This window comes from Vipera ursinii (assembly GCF_947247035.1).
Source record: "Vipera ursinii genome assembly, chromosome: 2".
Taxonomy (NCBI): Eukaryota; Metazoa; Chordata; class Lepidosauria; order Squamata; family Viperidae; genus Vipera; species Vipera ursinii.
The window spans coordinates 15,990,486-16,018,285 of NC_139513.1; the positions used below are offsets into that span (position 1 = coordinate 15,990,486).

Below are 27,800 nucleotides of genomic sequence, written 5' to 3' on the forward strand. Positions count from 1 at the left end.
AAAGACAACTGGGCTTTGTTTTTCCTTGAAGACATTTTTTGGATGAGAAGCTAAACATCTTCAAAAACAAAAAAACCCAAAGTCCAGTTGCCTTTTTTTGGGGGGGGGGAAACACCTCTGGGGACTTTTCCAGATGGGCAACGTTACCATCTGCCACTGCCCAGCCAGTATGCCCAATGGAGAAGGATGGGTTAGTTGAATCTCAGTAATCCCTGAGTTGCAACAGTGGCCATGTTTATTTGAGGGAGGGATGGGTGGGGAAGAGAGCTTGAAAAAAGAAGAAAAACAAAAAAAGAACACCCAATTTTCCTTTACGACACGGAGCTCGTCCTTCGGAGGCTCTGCAGAGCGGTCCCTTTCAACGCTTGTTATGGCTAAGTCAAGGAGAAAAGGGACATTCTCAGACCATTAATCTGTCCTCGTTTCAAGGATGGGGTGGCGGGGGGGGGGAGGCTGAGCTGGCCTCCATGCTGACAGTTGTATTTTATTTTAATTTTATTTTTGGAGAGATCTGGGTGGCACCCTGCCCTGCAGCTCTGGAGAAGTGGAATAAGGGCGGCTGGTGGGTGGTTTTGACACGGGGCAGAGTCTCCTGTCCTCCTCCCTACCCCCACTTTGAATAGACTTGTCCTTAAATGCAAGGAGCCTCACCTGGCCCATTTAACCATGCTCTGGGCTGGATTCTTGATCTTGGTCTTCCTGGCTGCGGCCCTCCTGAGGTGCCTTCAGGGATGGCTGAGCTGGAGGAAGCAACCGTGGGAGCTCCCAGGCCCCCCAGCTTGGCCTTTGGTGGGCAGTCTCCACCACCTGCTGCACGCCGACCTGCCAGTCCACTTCCTCCAGTTAGCCCAGCATTATGGACCCATCTACCGCCTCCAGTGTGGAAAGAAAGGTACTTCCTGATTTTTTGGGGGGGCGGGAGTGGGCAGAGCTGTGTTGGGGGTGTTGGGGGTAAACAGAGAGGCGTTGGGGGAAGTTCAGCTAAAACCTACCTCTTCATGGAATTTTTAGTCTTCCAAAATGGCTTTATAGGCATTTTATAAATAAGAATTTTTCCAGATTGTTGGAGATTTTTCCCCCCTTTATATTTATTAAGTTTAGGTGCCGCCTGTCTTGCTATCCAAAGTGACTCTGGATAGCTCACAGTGTAATAAAAATAGAAATATAAAAAGAACTATAAATGCTTTTGCTCTGGATGGAGAAGGAGCTGGATGACCTTGAGCCATCACCAGCATCATTTGATGTCCTCAGGTTTAGAAGTTTATCCTTAGAAGATGGAAGTTAAAGATAAAATTTATCTTTAGAAGAGAAGATAGGGAAACATGCTGACAAATTTCAGGGTCTATGAAAGCAGGCTAGCGGGCGTAAGAAATAAAAATGTATTAGAAATTGCTTAATGAAATGTGTAATCTCAATAATCCTAGCTAAAATTTAAAGAGTGAGTTTAACAGTTATAAAATGGAGTAACTTAAACTTTTAAAAGTAGGAGCTCTGACACATGGAAGATAGTTGCTGTGATTTTAGACAGAAAAGTAGGTCATCGGAAACTAGACATAACCCTGAGCAGAGGAAACACAAAAATAAAGATAGAGCTTATGTCAGCTAAAAGTCATGGTTAAGAAGTACAGCAAATGCAAGGGCCTTTTTCCTGGGAGGTGAGGAACAAAAATTTATTCTCTTTAGACGTCTCGGATTGGCTGATTGGGATTAGCAGGTTGGCTTGAGTGCGGTAGTGGGGGGAGAAACTAGCGTGCCGAAAAGGTATAAATATGTGCTTTTAAAAATTATAGATGTGGCTTGATCTCCTGCGAGAGTTTAAGACCACCAACTTTTGCAAAAGTTATAATCTCAATAAAACTCTATTCCTGGAATCCCAAGTAAGTTTGTTTGTCTTTGGAAACCTGAGCCACGTTCCAAACAGGGAAATTATGGGGAAGCAGATTTCACCTAAACATAGGGAGAAACTTCCTAAAAATGCAAAAATGACTAACTACGGTAGTTCCTTTACTGAAGCTATTTAGAGCAGGGGTCCCCAACTCTCAGTCCGTGGCATGCCGGATACCAGGCTGCAGAAAACCACCGAAGCCCCATCTGTAGGATGCAGGCAGCATGCAAAATTATGCACCCTCTGATCAGCAGAAAAGCCTCTGTCCACGGAACTGGTCCCTGGTGCCCAAAAGGTTGGGGGCTGCTGGTTTAGAAAATGCAGAGTCCATGTCCTGAGTTGGCTTGTTTTATTGTGCAATAGCTCTTAACTCAATGGATGCAGGAGGGCCTCTTTGATGCTGTGTTTTCAGCCAAAAGCAGTACTTTTGATTAAAGTTACTAGTTCTTTAAAGTAATGAAGCAAATTCTCCATGAGCAATGTGGATTCTGTTAAGAACCAGTTCTGTACATAGATTTGAACTTTAAAGGTAAAGGTAAAGGTTCCCCCGCACATGCGTGCTAGTCGTTTCTGACTCTAGGGGCCGGTGCTCATCTCCGTTTCAAAGCCGAAGAGCCAGTGCTTGTCCGAGGGCGTCTCCGTGGTCATGTGGCTGGCATGACTAGACGCCAAAGGCGCATGGAACGCTGTTACCTTCCCACCATAGTGGTCCCTATTTTTCTACTTGCATGTTTACATGCTTTAGAACTGCTAGGTTGGCAGAAGCTGGGATGAGTAACAGGCGCTCGCTCTGTTACGTGGCACTTGGAATTCAACCCGCCAAACTGCCAACCTTCTGATCGACAAGCTCAGCGTGAGTTGGCTTGTTTTATTGTGCAATAGCTCTTAACTCAATGGGTGCAGGAAGGCCTCTTTGATGCTGTGTTTTCAGCCAAAAGGAGTACTTGTGATTAAAGTTACTAGTTCTTTAAAGTAATGAAGCAAATTCTCCATGGGCAATGTGGATTCTGTTAAGAACCTGTTCTGTACATAGATTTGAACTTTAATAACTTGCAAATTCACCTTCCTTCCTTCCTTCCTTCCTTCCTTCCTTCCTTCCTTCCTTCCTTCCTTCCTTCCTTCCTTCCTTCCTTCCCTCTCTCTCTTTCTCTCCTAATTGATGTTTGGGAGTTTTGAGGACTAGCTTTGAAAAGATATTGTTTTTTTAACTGCTTTTTCTTCTTTTTCTGTCTTTCCCTTGCTAAGTTGTGGTTGTGCTGAACAACTCCGAATTAATTCGGGAGGCTTTGATGCGAAAATGGTCTGACTTCGCTGGACGGCCTGAAAGCTTTCTGGGTAATGATTCCCCTGATTGTTTGTAATTCTGGTAATAAACTGAAATCAGATCGTGGCTTGAGAGCCATTTTGTTAGCTGACTCCAGCGAGAGAAAGGACTGCACATTGCACAGAAATAGGATTTGATTGTGGAAAAAACTGCACTTTGCTGGGTTCGTCTAAGCCAGGGCTAGGCAACCTTGGCTCTTTTGTGATTCGGGGACTTCAACTTCCAGAATTCCTGAGCCTACCGCTGATTCTAAGCCATAAACTATGCTTACAAGCCACCATGGATGGATTCCCACCACATAGGTGTTCCTCCACTTACAGCAGTAATTGAGGTCTGAATCATGGTTGTAAGTTATTAAATGGCTCATCATGTGATCCTGCCCAATTTTACCACTTTGTTTTCAACAGTTGTTAAGTGAACCCTTTTTCTTCAATAGGTGTGGGTTTTTTGCTGGAAACTGGAAATAAACACCAGAAGCCGGCAAAAAATATAAAAAACCGTGGTCTCGTAACTCTGGGATGCTATAAATGCCAGTTTGGTTTAGTGGTTAAGTCACCAAGCTAGAAAGCAGGGGATAGTGAGGTCAAGTCCTGCCTCAGCCATGAAAGCCAGCTGGGCATTGTTCTAGTTCAGTCATAACAATAACTTTCTTGTGGGAACCAAGGTTCTAGCCTGCCGAATTATCAAGCAGTTTGACCTTGGCTCCCACAAGAAAGTTATTGTTATGACTGAACTAGAAGAATGCCTCTTCCCCCCTCCCCCCATAGATGTGAAAAGCTGAAAAAGAAGAAAAATGGCTGTATACCTTGGGGAATACCTGCAGCCGGCGTCAACTTCCCTCCGCCCAGTACGCTCCCACAGAGAGGGCCTCCTCAGGGTGCCACCGGTCAAAGAATGCTGACTGGTGGCCCCCAGGGGGAGGGCGTTCTCTGTGGGTGCACCGGATTTATGGAACCATCTTCCGGTTGAGCTCCGGATGGCGCCCGATCTCCGCTCCTTCCGGCGCGATCTTAAAACCCATCTCTTTAAACAAGCTGGCCTGGCCTGATGGGACGGGGTGGGATTTTTAATTAATGAATTTTAATCTTAAATTTGTATTAATTTTATGGGCATTGTTTAATTATGTTTTAATAATCTTAATTTTTGTATCTAGTTTTTTATGTATTGCCCTGTTCACCGCCCTGAGTCCCTAGGGAGAAGGGCGGTATATAAATTAAATTAATAAATAATAAATAATAAATAAATAATAGTTTTGTAGGTTTGACACCAACCTTCCAGTCGGCAAGCTCAGTGTCTTAACTACTAGGCCACCACACCTCCACCCCAAAAAGTCTTGGGAAGAACATACTATTCTTATCTCCATCACTTGAAGGTGCTCAATCAATATCAGCAGAACAGGGTTTTTCCGAGCTTTAGGTATCTGTTTCCTTCTGTAGGCAGAGGGTAGATGTTTGCCATTTCTCTATATCCTTTTCCTTGAGGGCTATTCCTAACTTCTCCTTCCTACCTCTCTTCTCCAGCCCACTTGATTTCCAAGGGAGGCAAAGACCTCTCTCTGGGGAACTACACACCGACGTGGCGCTTGCAACGCAAACTCGCCCACATGGCCTTCCAGCGCTGCCTGCGAGGAGACATGGAGAAGACTGTGCAGGACCAGGCTCAACACCTCTCCAAGGTGACCTTGAAAAGGAGGGGAGGTCCAGGCATCTGGACTGAGAGTTGCTGAAGCTGAAGATGCTGATGTAGCATCTGCTTTTTAATTTTTTAAAAAATGGGGAAAGGGGATTAAAAAACCCCATTCATTCTCATTTTTTGCATGTAATGTACATGTATTGATCATACATCCTTTATTATGCAGGCAGTCCTGGCTTAACTACCAATTGTATTACAACGTTTAAAATTACGATAACCACAGAATGGGGGCTTTATGGCCTACAAGACACACACACACACACACACACACACACACACACACACACACAAACACACATACACACACCTGGCTGCTATAAATAATCTCATTGTCCCCCTGCACTTACAGGCTGTTACTCCATGTTAGGTGGATCAGCTTTATTATTTGTTGTGACACTCTGTCATCTTAGATCTTGCAGCTCTGGGCGGCTCCCAAGAGTAATACAAAACAAAATCAAGGAGAGAAGCAACCTAGAACTAAGGAGAACTTTCCTGACAGTTAGAACAATTAACCAGTGGAACAACCTGCCTCCAGAAGCTGTGGCTGCTCCAATGCTGGAAGTTTTTAAGAAGAGACTGGACAGCCATTTGTCTGAAGTGGTGTAGGGCCATGGTGGCCAACCTATGGCACGTGTGCCGCAGGTGGCACGCAGAGCCCTCTCTGTGGGCACGCACGCTGTCACCCCAGCCCTAGGCCTTCAGCTGGGTTTTATAACCCTTTTTTGCTTTAGGCCTCCGCCACCGTGTGCAAAAAAAACCCCAAAACGGTTCAATCAATCAATCAATTTCAACTTCTTGTGGGGAAAAAAAAAGATCTCGCAAAGTTGGAATTGATTGATTGAACTTTTTAGTCCCACCCAGTCTGCTGTTACCACCGCAGCCATGTCCACCCAATGGGCCACGCCCACCCAATGGTCCACACCCACCCGGCACCCGATGATACATAAGTGGGTTTTGGGTTGCCGTTTGAGCACTCAGTCTCTAAAAGGTTCGCCATCACTGGTGTAGGGTTTTCTTGCCTGAGCAAGGGGTTGGACTAGGAGACCTCCAAGGTCCCTTCCAACTCTGTTCTTCTATTCTCGTGACCTCCCGGTTAGACTACTGCAACGCTTTCTACATGGGGCTGCCCTTGAGGACCACTCGGAGGCTTCAGCTGGTGCATAATGCAGCCGCGCGAGTTGTGATGGGAGTTTCCCGATACTCCCGTGTAACGCCTCTTCTCCGCGAGCTGCATTGGCTTCCAGTTGCCCTCCAGGTGAGATTCAAGGTGCTGGTGATGACCTATAAAGCCCTAAATGGCATGGGCCTGGATTATCTGAGGGAGCACCTGCTGCCAGCATCAACTTCCCATCGTCCTGTGCGCTCCCATAGGGAGGGCCTCCTTAGGGTGCCACTGGTCAGGGAGTGCCGGCAGGTGATCCCCAGAGGGAGGGCGTTCTCTGTGGGCACGCCTGCCCTATAGAATGATCTGCCTGTGGAACTCCGGACTGCCCCTGACCTTCGTTCGTTTCGCCGGGACCTGAAAACCTGGTTCTTTGATCTATCTGGCCTGGACTGAGGGGTTTCAAGTTTTTAAACTTTGTTTTAATTTGTTGGGCTATTAATTAATTTAATTCATTTTAATTCTATTTCTATTTCAACTTTTATATTGTCTTTTAAATTTTGCCCTGTAAACCGCCCTGAGTCCTTCGGGAATAGGGCGGTATATAAAACTAATTAAATAAATAAATAAAATAAATATTCTAAAAGGTCACATACAAAATAAAAATAATAAGCAATAAAAACAGAAACAAAACAACTAGTCTCCCTTGATGCAACCAGCAGCGTTACCTTCTGACTCCATCCTGTCCCGCCCAGGAGGGAAGATGCAACGATTTATGCTTTTCTGAAAAGAGTGTCAGCCTACTGAGTCCTTCGGGAAAGGGCAGTATATAAATCTAATAAAATCTAAAATCTACTGGATGGCACTGACAGTGGTAGAAATATGTGTCTTTGTGCCTGTGTGTGATCTAAGGCAGAGTTCCCCAATGTTTCTGGCTTTGCAGACCGGTGGGGGTGGGGAGAGGGGATGCTTCCGCGCAAGCGGTTGGCAAGCGAGTGTGAGTGCAGCTGCATTGGCCTGAGCAGCATGCCTGCACACCTGCTGCTCACTTAAATGGAGCGCATGCACATGTGCCCACCCTCTGCTTGCACGAGTGAGGCTCTGTGTGTGTGTGTGCGTGCGTGCACGCACGCACCACTCGCCAGCCATATCCATGGCCCAGTTGCCAACCCCTTATGGCCCTTTAGAGGGCTGCGGCCCACAGGTTGGGGACCCCCTGATCTAAGGCATATTTTTCTCTTGTGACTCCTTGACAGGTTTTCCACAGTTACAGTGGACAACCTGTGGATGTGGCCCACGACTTTTCTCTGCATGCTTCTGCGGTCATCTTTACCCTGATATTCGGGGCAGTGGTGAGTCTTCCGGCCCGCTGTGCAATTGCTCTGCTTTCCAGCGGATTGTCTTCTCCGAGCTACCTTGGTCTTTTTGTCTATCGTAGGACATTTCCACCGTCGAAAGAATGCATCGCTGCATGATCGAACTGGTTGAAAATTGGAGCGCTGCTTCCATCCAGATTCTTGAATTTCTTCCCATCTTCAGGGTGAGACCTGCTTAGAGGGCTTTTTTCTTTCTTTGGTGCCTTCAGGGTCCGTCTTGACTCCTGGCAATTGCCTGGACCAGCCCAAGTGGTTTTCTTTGGCAAGATTTTTTTTTGGAAGTAGCTTGCCATTGCCTTCTTCCTAGGGCTGAGAGAAAGGGACTGGCCCAAGGTCACCCAACTGGCTTTGTGCCTCAGGCAGGACTAGAACACAGACTCTGCTAGTTTCTAGCCTAATGCCTTAGCCAGTACACCTAACTGCTTCTTGGGCGTTGCACTGCACACTACTTTGATCATCTCTGCAAAACAGGCCCAGGTCCTCGTGCTCTGGGATAATCCCGTTTCATCTCCATGAAGGAAGCCGCTGTTCACGGGAGAGTCTGCCTTTTGAAGAAGAAAAAAAACAGATTACTTGGAAAAGGTGCTGCCAGACACCTATTGATTTTTTGCCTCCATAGGTGCTCTCTTTTTTTAATGTCCACACATAAAAAGAGGAATGGTTGTAATCATGAAGTCACAACCACTATGTACTTTATTGACCTTCCCATGGAAATTGTGACTGACAGACAGATAGGAAGATCATAGGTTTTTTAATATTTGCAAGTAATAATCTTGGTCTAATCCCCTCCCTCTCCCTCTCCTCCCTTCTCCCCTCTCCTCTCCTCTCCTCTCCTCTCTCCTCTCCTCCCTTTCTCTCTGTCCCCTCCCCTGCCATCCTCTCTCCTTCCTTCCTCCCCCTCTCCTCTTCTCTCCTCCCTTTCTCCCCTCCCCTCCTCTTCATTCCTCTCTATCCCCTCTCCTCCTTCCCTTCCTCTCCCTCCCCTTAGCTCTCCTCTCCTCCTCTCCTTTCCTCCCTTCCCTTCCTCTCCCTCCCCTCCCCTCCCCTCCCCTCCCCTCCCATCTCTTCTCCTCTCCTCTCCTCTCCTCTCCTCTCCTCTCCTCTCCTCTCCTCCCTCTTTTGCTACTTTGAGTGTCAAGGGAGGTATAATATTCCCCAAATGTGAAAGGGTAATGGCCAATTTATCCAACACATCCAAAGAAGGGAAGGAGGGAAGAGGTGTGAGAGTCCTTGGTGTCTGTGCTAAAACCAACTTCATTCAGATCCTCTGCTGTGCTCTAGGCGTTCCCCAACCCTACTTTGCAGCATCTGCTTTCCTGTGTCAAGAGCCGGGATGCCTTGATCCAAGACCAGATGAAGAAACACCAGGTGAGAATGTGGAGAATGGCTATGATGTTTAGGCTACACAGGTAATCCTCGACTTAACGACCATTTGTTTGGCAACTGTTCAAAGTTGCGATGGCATTTTAAAAAGTGACTTACAACCAGTTGTCATACTTACAACAGTTACAGGTTCCCCACAGTGACATTATTGTGGTTCAGGTGCTGTTGGCAACCGTCGCACATTTGCGGTGCTTGCAGCATCCGGCAGTCACATGATCCCCATTTGTGATCTTCCCAGACAGAAAGCAAAATTAATGGGGAATCCTGCAGGAAGTTGCAAGTTGCAGCCATGTAACATCTCCTTTAACAACAGTAGCGATTCATTTAATGAACGTGGGAGAAAAGATTGTAAAATTGTGTGTGGTCAGTTAATGACCACCCTGTGTCAGGACAAATCTTCTGGTCCCTTTTGCGATTGTAAGTTGAGGACTACCTGTATAAGGTTACCCTTTTTTTAAAGGGAGGCTTACAGACAAGAAAACGACATGAGAAGAAGGATTGACTAATTTAAGAGCAGGAATGAGGAGAACATCTTCCAGTTCTACCACCGTGCTGAAATGGGCCAGTGTTTATCACAGGGGTGGGGAAGCCATATCTCATCAAAAGCGGACCAAAGACAAGGAATTATTGGGACTGGGCCCTGAGCAGGTGATTGTTTACTGATGGGATGAATAGATGTGTCATGCCTCTGTCAGAGCCTGACTCTGTGGAGGAAAATGAGCTGGAACGGGACCCTATGGAGGTCGAGGGAGAGGTGGCTGTGGCTTCAGAGGAATGTGGGAAAGAGCAGGCCGAGGCAGGCCAGGGCCTTTCAGGATTGGGACAGGATGAACAGGAGAGACAGAGTTCAGGAGATGAGCAAGGGCCACCACCTCCTGATCCTAGAGCATGGAGAGTGGAGAGAAGGAGGGAACAAGGCAGGCAGGCTCAACTACTTGGGAGGAGAGCGGCCCACCCCTCTCCACAAGGCACACCTGGAGACTGAGACTTAAGGAGATGCTGTGGGGAGAGGCATTTTGTTGTTGTTGTTGTTAGCTGCAAAGTCGTGTCCGACCCATTGCGACCCCATGGACAATGGTCCTACAGGCCTTCCTGTCCCCTACCATCTTCTGGAGTCCATTTAAGCTCACGCCTACTGCTTCAGTGACTCCATCCAGCCACCTCATTCTCTGTCATCCCCTTCTATTGCCCTCAATCTTTCCCAGCATTAGGCTCTTCTCCAGTGAGTCATTCCTTCTCATTAGGTGGCCAAAGTATTTGAGTTTTAGCTTCAGGATCTGGCCTTCTAAAGAGCAGTCAGGGTTGATCTCCTCTAGGACTGACCGGTTTGATCGCCTGGCAGTCCAAGGAACTCACAGGAGTCTTCTCCAGCACCATAGTTCAAAGGTTTCAATTCTTTGGCAATCAGCCTTTCTTATGGTCCAACTTTCACAGCCATACATTGCAACTGGGAAGACCATAGCCTTAACTATACGCACTTTTGTTGGCAGGGTGATGTCTTTGCTTTTTAGTGTGCTGTCTAGATTTGCCATGGCTTTCCTCCCCAGGAGCAAGCGTCTTTTAATTTCTTGGCTGCACTCCCCATCTGCAGTGATCTTGGAGCCCAGGAAAATAAAATCTGTCACTACCTCCATTTCTTCTCCATCTTTTTTCCAAGAATTGAGAGGGCTGAATGCCATGATCTTGGTTTCCTTAATGTTAAGTTTCAACCCAACTTTTGCACTCTCCTTCTTCACCCGCAACATTAGAGTGGTATCATCTGCATATCTTAGGTTGTTAATATTTCTTCTGGCAATCTTAATTCCAACTTTTGATTCATCTAGCCCTGCCTTTCTCATGATGTGCTCTGCATATAAGTTAAATAGGCAGGGTGACAGTATACAGCCTTGCCGGACTCCTTTCCCAAGGCACACCTGGAGACTGAGACTTAAGGAGACATTGTGGGGAGAGGCATTTGTTGGGAACAAATGCTGATTTCTTGGAGTTTTGTGTGTTGTTGCTGATCTCTTGTTCTGTGATTTTTGCTTGGAAACCCAGAAACTCTGACCATTGGACTGACTGACAATGTTGCTAGGATGTTCAAAGACCTCGGACTGTATTTTGGCTTCTCTTCTGAAACTGCTCAGGCAAGCTTGCATTCACACAGACCTGTTAGGTTTATGATGTATGTGTCATTCCTTGTTATCTCCATGTCCTTGAGTAAATTCCTCTTCTAATCAGACTGTATGTGAAACAACTTGCAGCCAGAGGTGGCTGAAGGTGTGTGTGTCTTCCTTTGTTTGGTGGCTTGCCAGAAATGTGAGAGCATTTGGGGAAAATTTGGAGCAATTAAAGGGTGGTTTGAATTGCCAGCTGACTGCATTGCCTCTGTGCTGTGCCCTGAGTCATCACAAGATGGATGAAATCAGCTTGTCTTGCTGCACGCCCTCCTCTCTTTCTTAGGAGTTGAGTAGCCCTTCAGAGGTCCAGGACATGTTGGATGACATGCTGCAGTTTCTGCGTGACCATGGCCCTGAAAAATGGGGGGAGACCGGTCTCTTATTGGACCATGTCCACATGGCCATTGTCGACCTGCTTATCGGAGGCACGGAGACCACGGCAACCCTGCTCACCTGGGCTATTGCCTTCCTGGTACATCGTCCCGAGGTAGGATGAACCGTTTGCTGGTGTGGGGAAGCCTGGTCCTCTAAATCAAAGCAGCTTCCCTCTTTTGGGGCTACATTTTAGCTTTGAGTTGAAGATCTAAGAGCACAGTGGTGCCATGATTAGAATGCAGTGCTGCAGGCTGACTCTGCTCACCATCAGGAGTTCGATCCTGACTGACTCAAGGCAATTCAGTCTTCCATTCTTCCGAGGTCAGTAAAATGAGGGCTTAGATTGCTGGGGGCAATATGCTGACGCTGTAAACTACTTAGAGAGGGGTGTAAAAGCACCGTGAAGCGGTACATAAGTCTGATTGCTATCTCCTCCTGCTTCTAATTTATCTTTCTTTCTCCATGCAGAGGTCATGGAAGAAGACCAAAGTTTTGTGCCTTGACCGGGGAAGCTGTGGCTTTCCAAGTTGTTGGGCTACATCTCTCATTATTTCTCATCACTTGCCACGATGGTGGGGTAATTGGAGTTGGAGTCCTAAAAAAAGGGGGGGGGCAGAGCTTGCCTGTACTTGAAAAGCAAACTTTGTTGAAGGTACAGGTAGTCCTCAGAGACCACAGTTGGGATCAGCAGATCTGTCACTAAGCAATGAAATCATTAAGTGAGACATCATGTGACTGCCTCACTTCGCGATGGCAGTTCTGAAAGCCTGGGCTGTGGTCATTAATCAAATCTCACTTGATCATTAGGCGAGGACCCACCCAGATCTATGCCCTTCCTGGCTTGGTCCCTCCCAGCCCTGGCCTCACCAGTGGTGTAGCGTGGGGGGTGCAGGGGGCCCTGGCCGCACTGGGCGCAACATCTGGGGGGGGCGCGCTCGCACTTGCAGCTCTCTGCCCCTGCCTGGCTCACTCACTCTCTCTCACTGCAGTGCTGGCTGTGCGAATCCGATCCGAGCCGCCGGGTCGCCGCCCACTGTGGAGGGGGGGGTGCCAGGTGTGCGGTGCGGAGAGAGAGCGAGGGACTATCTGGGGGAGGGACAGTGCAGCGGCCGCCCAGCGGGTTAGGGGGCGCAAATTACTTGCCTTGCCCCGGGTGCTGACAACCCACGCTACGCCACTGGGCCTCACTTCTTCCAAGGCAATGGACTGCCTTCCCTTCAGCTCCCCCACCCACCTTTTCCCTCCCATCTCTGCTCTTCTGGCTGGCCTGCACAGTGACACTCCTCGGTGGTGGCAACGCTGGGTGTCAGCCTTCCCAGATAGACTAGACATGAAAAATGACCAGATGAGCTGTTTCTACTTCATTGTAAGGCTTTACTGTATTGTAACAGAATCTTGCAAGTCTGACAGTACAAATCTCCCACCATTTTCTTCACGCCCTGAGAAGTTAAGGAGGAATCCTTCTGAGCCACTTTCGTACCCTTTATGCAGACTACAACCAAAAACAGCCAGTTTTGGTCACCATGATGTAAAAAAACATGTTGAGACTCTAGAAAGAGTGCAGAGAAGAGCAACAAAGATGATCAGGGGACTGGAGGCTAAAACATATAAGGAACGGTTGCTGGAATTGGATATGACTAGTCTAATGAAGAGAAGGACGAGGGGTGACATGATAGCAGTGTTCCAATATCTCAGGGGTTGCCAGAAAGAAGAGGGAGTTAAGCTATTGTCCAAAGCACCTGAAGGCAGGACAAGAAGCAACAGATGGAAACTAACCAAGGAGAGAAGCAACGTAGAACTAAGGAGAAACTTCCTGACTGTTAGAACAATTAACCAGTGGAATAACCTGTCTCCAGAAGTGGTCAATGCTCCAACAGTGGAAGGTTTTAAGAAGAGACTGGACAGCTAAGGTTGCCTACCCCTGCTCTAGGCAGTTTACAATGTCAGCATATTTGCCCCCAAACAGACTGGATCCTCATTTTTACCAACCTCGGAAGGATGGAAGGCTGAGTCAACTTTGAGCCCTGTCAGGATTGAACTCTAGGCTGAGGGCAGAGTTAGCCTGCAATACTCAACATTAACCGCTCCACCACCAGATGGTGACGGTCCAATGGGGAGGCAGGAGTGGTGAGCGCACAGAGTGGCAAGGAGGTGGGTGATGGAGGACAGGTGGCCAAAAGGGCAGAATTGGGTGATGAGGTAAGCCAGTTGGAGGGAGGGGGGAGCTGAAGCACACACTGCTCTTGTAAATGTGGGTGAGCTGCCGAGTGCCTGAACTCTGATCAGGTGACCACGGGGGCGTTGCAAAGGTTGTAACTTCAGCGCTGTCATCACTCTTCTTTCTTCCTCTCCTGTTCCCGCTTCTTTCTCTGCCACTCCAGATTCAGGAGCAGATCCACCAAGAGCTAACCGATGTCATCGGATCCCACCGTGATCTGACCTACAGCGATCAGGAGCAGCTGCCTTGCCTCCAAGCCACCATCTGGGAGACTCTGCGCCTGCGCCCATCGGCACCCCTGGCTCTGCCCCACATGACCATCCGTAACACCAGGTAGCAGGTTTCAAGAACCCCCGCCCCCAAAATCTGTGCTTGAGAAAGGGGATCCCTGTTCCCTTCCCCCTGCCTTCTGGCCCCTCCATGACCCTGCTTGGCACCAAACAGTCAAAGGCATCAGACTTGTGGCATCAAGTTCTCTTTTGGCTTAAAAACCCGGAATGCCCTTAGCCAGAATGTGGGGAAAGACACAAAGTGGGCAAAAGAGGTCTAACTGCAGCTCAGAGACTTCCAAAAAAATGTTGTTATCTAGTTACAGGTAGTTCTTGATTTACAACCATTCATTTAGTAACCATTTGAAGTTACAACAGCACAGGAAAAAATGGCGCTGAAAAAACAGAACTTATGACTGGTACTTGCAACCGTTGCTAAGTACCTGAATTTGGATCCTGTGACCTGGGGATGCTGTGACGGTTGAAAGTGTGAGTACTGGTCATGATGAGGATGAGGATGATGGTGAGGATGGTGAGGATGATTATGGTGAGGATGATGATGGTGCTGATGGTGAGATGGTGATGGTGGTGATGATGGTGGTGATGGTGAGGATGGTGAGGATGATGGTGAGGATGATGATAGTGGTGATGGTGATGGTGGTGGTGGTGATGGTGATGATGGTGGTGGTGGTGATGGTGAGGATGATGGTGATGGTGATGGTGATGGAGATGATGATATATATTCAGTCGTGTCCGACTTGGTGATTCTACAAGCCAGGTTTCTCCACATCTTCCAATCTTCCACTACTTCTCTGAGTTTTTCCATGCTCTGGCTGGCGTCAGCTTTGATGGTGTCCAGCCACTGTGTTCTTTGAGTCTATGACAATTCATCACTGCCAACTCGCCACGGCCAGTTTGCCGCGGCCAACTCACCATGGCCAACTTGCTGTGGCCAACTTGCTGCGGGACAAGAGTTACACTAATATCAAAGAAATGTTGGAATAGAATGATTACAGAAAGAATGCAGAAGGAGGGAGACAATGAAATGTGAATGGCAAAAAAAATTTTTTTATTTATTTTAAATAATAGAATTGTTAAATTGTCCCACAGCGAGTTGTCCTGTGGCAAATTGGCCATAGTGAATTGTCCTGCGATGACTTTTCCGTGGTGAGTTGACTGCGGCGAGTTGGGCATGGCAAGTTATCCCATTCTCGTGTTCCTTCACGGCCTGCTTTTCTTTTACCTCTTCCCAACATATTTGCTTTATCCAATGAATTCCTCCACATGACATAAGAAAGATAACCTTTGTTGTCATTTCTTACTGTGGGTACACTGGCACACATTAAAAATGAAATTCTGAATTCCAGTTTGACATTGTAGCATAATGGATGCAGGAAGATGGGGCTCCATCTTCTGCAGTTCGATTTCACCCTGCTGGGGATCCTAAAAAGGGTTGAAAGTCGCCCTAAAGAGGTGACGGAAAAGGATGGGACCCTTGTTGATTGCAGGAGGGTGGTGGTTCTTCCATTTGATCAGAGCAAGCCCTCCAAACCAGCCGGGGAAAGACTGGCTACATTCGTGTGGCCAGTCAGAAGCTGCTGACAACCGAAGAAAATAAGCATTAACCAGCAACTTTCGAGCAATGTGGATGGAATTGGGTGAGGCCCTATCCTCTCTTTATGACTTTAAGACTTTTTCCTGGGAAAAAAATGCCCAAAGCAAAGAATCTTTCCCGATGAGAGAGGGAAGGGAAATTTCCACCCCATTCCCTCAGGAAAAGAAAAGCAGTGAATTAACTGCTTGGGGGGAAAAAGAGAAAATTACAAGATTGATTTGGAAGCAATGCACACATATAACTTTGAAATTTGGGGTCTAAAAGTATTTTTGAGATTTTTTTTAAAAAAAGGGACTTAAAAAGCTTGTAATATAAGTTTGGATGTAAAAAGCTGGAAGACAGCACGAATGACATCTAGTGGTGAACTACAGCACTACAATTTATTATGCCTAAAGGAAACTTGGCTGGAAGCCCAGACTCAGATAAGACTCTTGTTGTTTTCAGAAACTTTCACTTTTGAAGACTACAGCTGGGAAAAGGGGTGGGGAGAACAAACCTCTTGGGCTGTTTATCTGTGTGACACAGACAATAAATTATTTTGAAACTGGCTTGCCTGGACTATGAATATAAATGCTAACTGACTTTTACAGCTGTGTCATGGAGCTATTTCCCTATAGAAGAAACATGCATTATTGATTGAGATGATGGAATACTTTGGACTATAACCCTTTGTTTGATGAACAATTTTTAATTGCTGTTCTCTCTCTGGACAGAAAGGATGTGTTTTTCATTTGAAAAATTTGAACTTTACTTATATTTGCTGAGGGGAGACTTAAGGATGGACTGATAGGCCGCTTGGATAATTAGGAGTTCAAATGACAATTGATTGAAACTTTTTAAATCCCTAAATAGATTGAACTATAAAGACTACATATAAAAACAAAATGGATATTCCATACTTAGCTTCAAATGGTAAAAAACCATCCCTAACTCCTGTCCGTAAAGTCTCCAGCTTGACATACAACAAGAAAATGTGGATGAATTTCACAAAGTAATTCTTTCTCTGTTGAAATCAATACAAAAGACAATTGCCTTAGCTCATGATAAAACTGAAAATAACATGAAGTTAAAAGAACAATTCTTTAATCTAAATCTACAAACTCAGAAAATGACTACAAAGAAGGAACTAGTAACCCAGAAAATAGAAGGAAAGTCAGAGGAAGCAGATCCAAAGATGGAGGACCTAAGGAAAGGAACTAACCGACCAACTCAGACAAATGAAGAATTAGAAGATGTAGCGATAATATCGGAAATGGAAAAGCTATCTTACCTGTCAAGATCTCAGAACACACTTGAGGATAAGAAAGAAGAGCTGATTGAAGGAAAGATAGAGCTGTTAGGAGAATTGTGGGAAATTGGAAAAGGAGGGAGGCTGTTTAATGAATATCAATGGGTTTAGTGTCCTTCCAAAAATACTTTAATCAAATTGTCTTTCTTATTCCAAACGATATACACAAAAATAGAGGAAGCATTACTTGATGATTCAAATGCATTGACTTGGAAAGTTAGTTGGCAAAGGAAGAAAGCATTACTTGATGATTCAAATGCATTGACTTGGAAAGTTAGTTGGCAAAGGAAGAAAGCTAGAGTAAGACTGAAGAAAATAGAGGCTTTGACCTATTAGATGGGATATTATACTATTAATCAGAAGTTTGAACATGGCTGATAATTGTTTTTATTTTTTTTAGGGATTTTCCTCACCTGAGATCCTTTTGCATGATGTGAGGAAAGGAGAGTCTTTAACAGTAGATGAGATAGAAATGAAGAAGGGAGATAGGGCCACTTTTTTCTGATGTAGCTTAGGGAAGAAGTTGGCCTTGGGAGGCATCAGAAATTGAGAACTTCCCTGATAGGCAGAGAAGTTGCTCAGGACCATCTTGGAAAGCAGAACCACTTGAAGACTGAATATCAGCAGCATTTGCACAAAAATAGTAAGGACAGATCTCTCCTTTAGAGGGGATGGAGAACGGTTAATAATTAGGTGACAAAATCGGCTAGGCCTCTCTGTGACACCCCTGCTTGTCTCCCATGGTTTCTACTCAGGTGTGTGGTAGCAGTCTCAGTGAATTCATCTGCATCATAACTCCATTTGTGGTGTGTTATGAAACCGATAATGTTATTTTTTTTAAAAAAATGTAGATTTTTTAAAACCCATCTTTATTATTTTTAGAAATAACTCAAGGTGGTGAACATATCTAGTATTTCTTTCTCCTCCTATTTTCCCCACAATGACAACCCTGTGGGCTGTGAGAGACGATTGGCTCAAAATCAGCCAGCCATCTTTCAAGCCTCAGGCGGGGGACTAGAATTCACCATCTCCTTGTGATTGTCCCAAAGTCATCCAGTCAACTTTCATGCATAAGGGAGGACTAGAACTCATAATCTGCTGGTGACCGAGCTAGTTTTGATACCTAAGGTGGGATTAGAACTCAACAGTCTCTGGGTTTCTAGCCTGGTGCCTTAACTGCTAGACCAGGGGTAGGTAACCTTGGCTCTTTTATGACTCATGGACTTCAACTCCCAGAATTCCTGAGTCAGCGTGGCTTAGCTTGGAAACTCTCCCTTTCTCCTCAGCATGGCTGGCTCAGGAATTCTGGGAGTTGAAGTCCACAAATCATAAAAGAGCCAAGGTTGCCTACTCCTGTGCTAGACCAAACAGGGTCTCTGATGTTGTTGTTCTTGGATGCTCATAAGATCCAGTCTCAGGGTAAGCAAGGAGAGTCTTGTTGATATAATATCTCCTTTTTTGTCTCCATTTCTTGTCCTCTGCCAAGTTTGTCTGGTTTCTGCATCCCGAAGGGCACAACCGTCATTCCCAACCTCTATGGGGCCCATCATGATGAGACCAAGTGGCACCGTCCTCTGGAGTTTAGGCCAGGTACTCCTCTTTGCCATTGTTGAGAGAGAGAGAGCAACTGAGTTCCTACCTCACACTAAGTCAGCGTAAGGCAGCCTTGGCTCTTTTATGACTCTCATCCACGAGTCATAAAAGAGCCAAGCTTGCCTACCCCTGCACTAAGTCATGATAAAGTTTACTTGGTTTTGGCTTAGTGCAGTATTTCCCAACCTTGGCAACTTTAAGACGGGTGGGCTTCAACTCCCAGATGTCCACAGCCAGTATTGTTGAAGACCACCTGTTTTAAAGTTGCCAAGGTTGAGAAACACTAGCCTAGTTGCTTTTTCATGAGGCAACTGGACTTTTTTGTTTTTCTTTGAGGATGTTTGGCTTCTCATCCAAGAAGCTTCTTCAGCTCTGACTTCCCCACCATCCAGCCAGAGCTGAAGAAGCTTCTTGGATGGGAAGCCAAACCTCTTCAAAGAAAAACATGAAAGTCCAGTTGCCTCGTGAAAAAGCCCCTTTGGGATAACTGGCTGAGGGTGTTGCATCAGGGCAGCTTATTGTGCACTATTCAATAAAGTATATTTCAGAAAACCACAGCTTAGCGCAGCTATAGAGAAAGAGAGATCGCTTGGGGAAGAAATCAGTGTGAATTTTATGATGTTTTAGATGTGCAAATGGTGAGAGACAGATCAAAGAAAGAAAAGTTGGGTTTTACCGATTGTATTAAGTAAGCCATATGCGATTTGTTTTTGACTTAGTGCAGGGGTCTTCAACCTTGACAACTTTTAAGACTTGTCGACTTCAGCTCCCAGAATCCCTCAGCCAGCTATGCTGACTGAGGAATTCTGGGAGCTGAAGTCCACAAGTCTTAAAGTTGTCAAGGCTGCAGAATCCTGATCTAGTGAGATTAAAAAATGGGGCGGCACTGTGGCTCAGTGGTTAAGACGATGGGCTTGTTGACTGGAAAGCTGGCAGCCCAGGTTCGAGACCCAAGAGGCACATGATAGGTTGAGCTCCTGTCCTCACCTCAGCTCCTGCCAATCTAGCAATTTTGTTGTTGTTGTTGTTAGCTGCGAAGTCGTGTCTGACCTATCGCGACCCTATGGACAACATTCATCCAGGCCTTCCTGTCCTCTACCATCTTCTGGAGTCCATTTAAGCTCACGCCTACTGCTTTAGTGACTCCATCCAGCCACCTCATTCTCTGTCGTCCCCTTCTTCTATTGCTCTCGATCTTTCCCAGCATTAGGCTCTTCTCCAGTGAGTCCTTCCTTCTCATTAGGTGGCCAAAGTATTTGAGTTTTAGCTTCAGGATCTGGCCTTCTAGCAATTTGGAAGCATGCAAATGCAAGTAGATAAATAGGTACGGCTGCAGTAAGAAGGTGACAGTACTCTATGACATCATGATATCATGCTGGCCATATGAACATGGAAATGTCTGTGAACAGCGCTGACTGAATGGCCTGGAAACAGACCGCTCCCTATAGACAGCAACAGCTAAGAGAGTAAAATCCACACGGACTCCTTTACCTAGCAAAGCTATGGGAATAAAGTCCCAAGTTGCATAAAGCTAGGATTTTATATTAACCTATTGATTTCAGCTAAGCATTTCTGGAAGGGGATGAATGGAAAGTGTGGTTTATTTGTGCCGTATCTATCTATCTATCTATCTATCTATCTATCTATCTATCTATCTATCTATCTATCTATCTATCTATCTATCTTGCCCCAGCCAAGCCTCTAACCCAATGTTTTCCAATTATAAAAACTTTTAAGATATGGGATTTCTTTCCTTCCTAGTTTTATTTAATTTTATATTATTTATTTATTTGTTTGTTCATTCATTCATTTATTTATCCCTGCCTTATTATTTTTATACATAATTAAAGGTGGCAAACACATTCTATATTCCTTCCTTCCTCCTCCTCTTATTTTCCCCACAACAACAACCCTGTAAAGTGGGTTGGGCTTAGAGAGTGGGATGAGCTTAAAGTTGGTTTTCATACCTAAAAGCTGGATTAGAACTTGCAACCTCTTGGTTTCCAATCTGGCGCCCTCACCACTAGAGCAAACTGGCTGTCCTTGTTTAATCTGACTGGTCTCTTTCTTCTCTCCAGAGAGATTCCTGCAGGGTGAAGCCTCCGTTGAGGCCCGACGGAATCTGGTGCCATTCAGCTGTGGGGCACGGGTGTGCCTGGGGGAAGCTTTAGCCCGCATGGAGTCGTTCCTCTTCCTTGCTTACATCCTGCGAGATTTCCAAATCTTGCCCGTGTCAGCCGGATGCCTTCCTGACCTCAAGGGATCTTTTCGATTTCTTATTCATTGCAAGCCCTTCCTGGTGCGGCTGGTGCCCCGGGTGAGGGCCCCGAAGCCTGAAGAATGAGGCCTTTGCTGGGCAGGAAACAAAAAAATCATCCACCTGCTCTTCTTAGTATGATCTTGCTAATGCTCCCTGTGTCAGGACCCACTTCAAGCCCACATCTTAAGAAAGGAGAACTCTTGGAAACAATGTCTTCCAAGCAGGAACTTTTATTAAGAGTAGGAGATAGCAGACATAATAGACAGGATCTGAGATTTCCCGTGCAACGCAGTAGATTATAGTGTCCCCAAGCAGGACCCCACCACATAGATACACACACACACACACACACACACACACACACCATGTGGGATTGCCAATCCCCAAGTGTTAAGTCCATTGTGGGAACCGAGAAGATAATATCGGCCCGTCTCCAGCTCATGCGAGGTCGGCGGCTCCTCACACCTTCTCTGGGAGCGCAGACAAAATCCAGGCATTGAGGTTAGATTCCTATCTCCTCCTTTGCTCTTAATTGACAGTTTAAAAGATAGTGTTCAGAGAGAGAGAGATAAAACGCAGGAAACAGGATACAGACCCAATAAACAAAATAAAGGATTACACTGTAGTGAGGGGAGGAAGTGAAAGCAATGCCCTGCAGGCACGTTTCCTCGCCCCCCCCCGTCCCCCTTGGAAGCATGGCAAAACCCAGGAGAGGTGGGATGAAATAGAAATGAAATGAAATAAAATAGGAATGGGTTTTGACACCCTGTCATATTATATGGAGCTCCGTTTACCCCGCTGTGATGAGTTTGCAAGTAACTAAAGTTAAAAAATCGATGGGCCATCCTTGTCCTGGGCAGGTTTGAACCAGCTCTTATCAGGCTCCACAGCCCTCATGGAGAACTGGCTTTGTTACTTCCAAGAACTAGAAACATTGATCAAAGAAACTCTTGGTTACTGAAGATATTACTCAAAGAGCAGTGGTGGGATTCAAATATGTGAACCACTGGTTCTCTGTGTAGATGCCACTTCCGGAAGTGCAGTTTGGGCCTGGCCAACAAAAAACTTAGTTACCAGTTCTGCCAAAATGGTGCGAACTGGCTGAATCCCATCACTGCCAAAGAGTCACCCCTCTGCTACTACCATCAAGCTCCTTACTCCCCCCTTCCTTATTCCCCTTGGCAGCCCTCGACTTTCACTGATGTAACCAAGTCATGCATGGATTTTAGGACAGGCTTAAATGATGGGAGGTCCAGGGACTGGAATTATTATTATTTTTTAATCCCATTTATATCCCGCCCTTCTCCGAAGACTCAGGGCGGCTTACAATCTAAAGCACAAATCAATGTGCTTAGCAATAGCCTTCATTCTATGTATATGCTTGCTTATTAGGGCTTTCGTCCCCCCCCAAGCGGCATTATTACAAAGTCAGCTTAATTGCCCCCAACAATCTGGGTCCTCATTTTACCTACCTCGGAAGGATGGAAGGCTGAGTCAACCTTGAGCCTGGTGGGACTCGAACCTGCACTAATTGCAGGCAGCTGGTGTTACTTAAGGAGGCATTAGCCCACTGCTCCATCAAGGCTGGTTCAATTACAGGACAATCTAATGCGGTGGTGGCGAACCTATGGCACACATGCCACAGGTGGCACCCAGAGCCCTCTCTGTGCGCACGCGTGCCCTTCCCCAGTCCTAGGCCTTCAGCTGGATTTTATAAAACCTTTTTGCTTTAGGCCTTCGCCCCCGTGTGCAAAAAAAGAATAAGGTTCAATCAATCAATCAATTTCAACTTCTCGTGGGGGGAAAAAAGGTCTCGCAAAGTTGGAAATGATTGAACTTTTTAGTCCCACCCAGTCTGCCATTACCACTGCAGCCATGGCCACCCAATTGGCCACGCCACCCAATTGGCCACACCCACCTAATGGGTCATGCCCACCCGGCACCCGATGATACATAAGTGGGTTTGGGGTTGCAGTTTGGGCACTTGGTCTCTAAAAGGTTCACTATCACTGATAATGAATTCAAACGGCCCAGTTCTCCCAGAAAACTGGCAATCAATTGGTCTCCTCTGATACAAATACTACACATGAAAACGGAGGGAGACCCGCTGGGTGATCTAAAAGCACTGATATGGAAGCCTAATTGGCAAAGGAAGAAAGCTAGAATAAGATTGAAGATTGGGGATTTGATTCATTAGAGGGAAGTCTACCTTGTTAATTAGAAGGTTAAAAGGAGAGGCTGAGATAAGGGGAATTTGGGTGATTAGATTTAATATAGTTGGAAAGTAGTGGGAAATAAGGCTCTGATTTGTACAATATTGAAAAATTAGGATTGAAAGGGAAATAAAAATTAACTATCAGGAATATGTTTGACTTATTGATTAACCCAGGCAATATGTATAATGGCTATGATCTACTAAAAGGGGATATTTGATTATTAACCAGAAAATTTAGTCTGGTGGGAAATAGAAAATCTTTAGGAAATAGAATAAGCTTACATTTAAACAGGTAAAACGTGTACTCTGGATTTTATAGTTTTTTTATGCAGTGAGATAAGGGAAACCTTGGTTACCTAGAGCTTGAAAATTATGGATTTTAAAGGTTGATTGGAATATTGGTGAGAATTTAACAATTAAGTAAAAATTAATAACAGGACATGGATTGTTATACCCAGATGAATTAAAATATGTGTAAGTTCAAAATGTATTGATAAATGTAACAATGATGTTTTTATTGAGTTGATTTAATCAGAAATGTACTAACTTGATTAAGGGAAAAAGAGAAGAAATATTTGATGATGTAACCTGAGATCGGTACTGAACTTTATGCTGTTGAATTATTGTTTAACCCTGCCACCACGTTGCTTTTCAAATACTTAAATGTAAAATTGGAAAGCCAATAAAATATTATATAAACAAAATAATGACGGGAGGTCCTTGTTTAGCAATGTCCTAGGACAGGGCTAGGCAACCTTGGCTCTTTTATGACTCGTGGACTTCAACTCCCAGAATTCCTGAGCCAGCATGGCTCAGCTTGGAAACCTCTCTCTTTCCCCTCAGCGTGGCTGGCTCAGGAATTCTGGGAGTTGAAGTCCACGAGTCATAAAAGAGCCAAGGTTGCCTACCCCTGTGCTAGGAGCATGATAACTCAAGTTGTTAGTGTAGTGTATGCCTCCCAGCATACACAAAGGACAGCACAGCAGGAGGCTGATGGTGCAGATCAGCAGAGGGGCTGGACAGCTCCGGGCGATGACTACTCACTCAGGATAAGCCTAATGACTTAAGCTGTTGACAGCCCCAGGCATGGTCAGCCTGGTGGGAAGCCAGGATCTACACCCATTGTCACCTGCAGTGGCAGGAAGCCCAGGTTTGAACTGATTGGATGCCATCCACCTGGGCAGGTACAAATAGACGCCAGGCTTCCCTGTTTCTCCAGTTCGTTCTGTTCAGAATAAACTCATCTTTACCCCAGCTCTGTGTCCGTCTCTATGTGAAGCACGCGACTTTACAGTTAGGATGCTAGGATGGAGGTTAGCCACCCCACATTTGAAATCCAAGTGCTGCTGTATGGCAGGCTTGAGCTCCGTCATTCACTCCAGCTCCCCAGAGGTCACCAGCTATTCCTTTCAACCCAGAAGTGCCCCAGTGCTTCTGACCCGAGTGCAAAAGAGACACACACACTCAGAGAGAAAACAATGTCCTGATAGCCTCCTTTAACAACCACTTGCAGTTACCATGGTAATGAAAAAAAAAAACGATCCATATGGCTGCCACCCTGATGACATTCTGGAAGCTGTTAATGACCTGGTTATTGTCCCAGGGTTTGCAACAGTGTGATGTTGAGCCTCTAGTGCAGGGCTGGGCAACCTTGGCTCTTTTATGACTCGTGGACTTCAACTCCCAGAATTCCTCAGCCAGCCATGCTGAGGAGAAAGGGAGAGGTGTACAAGCTGAGCCATGCTGACTCAGGAATTCTGGGAGCTGAAGTCCACGAGTCATAAAAGAGCCGAGGTGGCCTAGCCTTGCTCTAGTGTTACAATTGCTTGATATGTTTGATTTGAGACCGCTCATACTTTTTTAGGTCATCCCAAGTTGTTTGAAAAATTAGACAGTCCGTAAATAAAATAAATTGGAAACAATCCCAAGAGGAACGAGAGATGCTTCTGAACGCCCACTTGATACCCATTTGATACTTTTTAATGCTCACTGCTCAGCCTGGTGCAAAGTTCTGGCGAAGGGCAACAGAGGTGGAAGCACATTGGAGGTCTTCTACTACTCCAACTCTTCTGCTCAAGCAGGAGACCCTGTAGCAGATGTTCAGATCCCTGCAAGTCCATCCAGCAGACCAGCGGAGGTCTGCAGCTTTGAACTGCATGCTCTCTCAAAGTCAGCTCCTGAATCAACTTCTGCTCCATCCCTGTTGCAAATGGCGGATGGTTTTCCACCGGCTGCTGATGGTCAGGAAGCGAAGGGCGGCCAATCCAGAGGTTCAACCAGCTGATTTGCTTAATATGGTCTCTAGAGGTTATCTAGCCAGCCCCACCCAAACAGACAACAATAAACGGAGAAGAGGGATCAACAGCGGGGACAGGCTATTTTATGCCAGGATAATGACTCAGGGAATGGGGTGGGTGGGTGGGTGGGGGAGAGCACTTTTAACTAAGAAGTGGAGAAAGGCCAAAGGAAAGGGATCTTAGCCATGGGAACAATAGATCTGAGTCAGGACAAAGTTGGAATGGGCTGATAATAATGTTGGGGAAACCCCGAGAATCTTAGCTACTTTGGAGTCAGCCCTCTTTTGTTATTGTTAATAATTAGACAGGACTTCGAAGCAATCAGTCCTAGGGCGTTTTGCTAGGTGACCTCACACCTTTCACGGGTAGGTCCCCCCCAATTCCTACTCAGGTTAGGGTCAATTCCACTTCGCCCCCTTCAAGGAGAATCAAAAGAATCAGTTGTAAAGCTACCACCATTTCTAAGTTGTTTCTCACCAGACTAAGTGGCCCTTTAAAAAACAAACAAACAAAATGAGAAGAACGTCACTAGTCCTCTTGATTTTTTTTAATATTTGATCTTTATTTTAAACTTTTGTTTTTTCCCCCAACACGATCTAAAAAATAACTCTTATGGAAGAGTTTTGTTCTACTCCCTTATAAAGAAACAATACTTTACAGCTTGCCTTTCCCTCCCACCCAGTTTGTGCAAATATCCTGCCCTGCCTCAAGTTGTAAAGACACTTTCTGAGTGCAGCGTTCCCTTGATAATCCCGAAAGAAAGAAAGAAAGAAGAAAGAAAGAAAGAAAGAAAGAAAGGAAGGAAGGAAGGAAGGAAGGAGGGAAGAAAAAGAAAGAAAGAAAAGAAAGAAAGAGAAAGAAAGAAAGAAAGAAAGAAAGAAAGAAAGAAAGAAGAAAGAAAGAAAGAAAGAAAGAAAGAAAGAAAGAAAGAAAGAAAGAAAGAAAGAAAGAAAGAAAGAAAGAAGAAAGAAAGAAAGAAAAACTTCTTGGGAACGCTTCCACCTGCTTCTAATATCAAGTGGCTTGACTTGATGAGTGTCAAACTTCCTAAAGAAACACAACTTTGTTCCCACATTGTATTGAGCCAAAATGACAAATCTGCTTGCCTCATCTTTACCCAGTTCAAACGAAAGCATTTGCCCAAGTCAAAAATGTTAGCCCAAAAAGTTTCTGGATGAGCCATGTGAAGCTGGGCCTTGTGAAGAATGATGGACAGATTAAAGGTTGGATCACTGGTCAAACTCTCTCTCCCCTTCAGATCCTGGTCTCCTCTCCAATTTTTCTATCCTGGAGCCAGGCTTGCATTTCTTTTCTTGGAAATTGTCCCCTTAACACTCGTCTTCATGACCAGATCACAGTGGAATTGCGGCTGGTTGCACAGTCAGCCAGACCATGATCATAATAGTAAAGTTGGAAGGGAACCTTGGAGGTCATCTAGTCCAACCCCCTGCTCAGGCAGGAAACCCTATACCTTGATCTGGCATTTTCATCCACCTATCGACGTCTTCCCAAGAACCTGAGATAGGACTTGATAGGTGGATAAGAACGCCCAATCCAGTCCAAACATCTGGTTCTTTGACCAACCGCAATACTGTATTTCCACATTTCCAGTGAGGAAAAAGAACGCTCAGTGATGTAATTACTAGTTTGGGATGATTGGCAGGGAAGTCCAATGAGTTAAAACTATTTGGAAAATAGGATCTGAATTGAGAATAAGTCCAGAGAGGGAAGGCCTAAAGATTTTAGCTGGTGAGGAGCAAAAGGAGTCAAGAAAGAGAGACTTTGAGTTAGAATCTAAGCCTTGCCTACCGGCCAATCTGATTTCTTTGCTCTCTTGAAAGCTCTCCTTAAAAAAAGAAAAAAGAAATCACAGGTGCTCCTCCAGTTACAACCATTCATTTAATGACCATTCAAAAAGTTACGACGGCACTGGAAAAAGTGATTCACAACCAGTTCTCGTGCCACAGTCGTGGGATCAAAATTTGGGCACAACCGGCATGTTATTTATGACAGTCGCAGGGTGCCACGGCCCTGTGATCAGCGTTTGCGGCCTTCCCACAAGCGGAGTCAAGGGGGCGAGTCAGATTTGCTTAACGACCGCACGATTCAGTTTGCGGCTACACCGATTCACTTATAGCAACCATGGCAAAAAAAAAAGGCGGCAAAACTGGCTGCGACCCACTTAACAATCACCTCGCTTAGTAATAAAAAGATTCTGGTTCCAGCGGGGGTCCTAAGTGTGTCTGTGTGTGTGTGTGTGTGTGTGTCTCTGTGTGTGTGTGTGTGTGTGTAACTGCCTTTAGTCAGATTAATTGCTTTCTTCCTCTCAGACACTATTTCTGAGCTCTCTCTTCCTTTTGACTGAGGTGGGACTTCTCAAGTCTCCAAAGGTCTTTTTTCCCCTTGGTTTCAATGCATTCCTTGTTGTTGTTTTTTCCCCTCAGGATGGGCCAGAGAAGCAGAACAGAGGCCAGATGTGAGGTATCCTGTTGCAAAGGGGTCGTTGCTGGGATTTTCTGCTGTCGTCGCTGCTTTCCCTCCACGGCTCTCTCCCTTAGTCCATCCTGCGCCCCACTCACGACCGCTGACGCGGGCGGAAGCTGCTAGGCCGCAGTTTCATCTCGGTGAAAGGAATGGAAAACTCAAATCCTTTCCAGGTAAACCAGTTGACACCCTGGAATTGGAGGAGAGGGAGAGAGAGAGAGAATGGGAGGGGGGGATATGTGAGAAACACAAAGCCAAATCTGTA

The 27,800-nt window shown here is 45.7% G+C and overlaps 3 protein-coding genes across 3 annotated transcripts in view; 1 reads left to right on the forward strand and 2 right to left on the reverse strand.

Moving 5' to 3' along the window:
* Nucleotides 1-27,800, reverse strand: part of LOC310634740 (uncharacterized protein) — a gene marked incomplete at both ends in the record, with an annotated part of 362,395 nt that overhangs the window by 174,512 nt on the left and 160,083 nt on the right. The window lies entirely within an intron of this gene.
* Nucleotides 667-20,623, forward strand: CYP21A2 (cytochrome P450 family 21 subfamily A member 2; the record flags this gene model as incomplete). Its single annotated transcript, XM_083351048.1, has 10 exons — nucleotides 667-892; nucleotides 3,131-3,220; nucleotides 4,730-4,884; nucleotides 7,260-7,355; nucleotides 7,442-7,543; nucleotides 8,661-8,747; nucleotides 11,205-11,408; nucleotides 13,678-13,847; nucleotides 18,173-18,276; nucleotides 20,358-20,623. The coding sequence occupies 10 exons, from the start codon at nucleotides 667-669 to the stop codon at nucleotides 20,621-20,623; spliced, it is 1,500 nt and encodes a 499-aa protein (XP_083207174.1).
* The window catches only part of TNXB (tenascin XB), a gene marked incomplete at its 5' end in the record, with an annotated part of 155,668 nt that continues 153,283 nt past the window's right edge, over nucleotides 25,416-27,800 (reverse strand). The window contains one exon of the mRNA XM_083351049.1: nucleotides 25,416-27,725. Coding sequence (XP_083207175.1) covers nucleotides 27,627-27,725 — 99 coding nt within the window. The 3' untranslated portion in view covers nucleotides 25,416-27,626. The remainder of the gene's footprint in view (nucleotides 27,726-27,800) is intronic.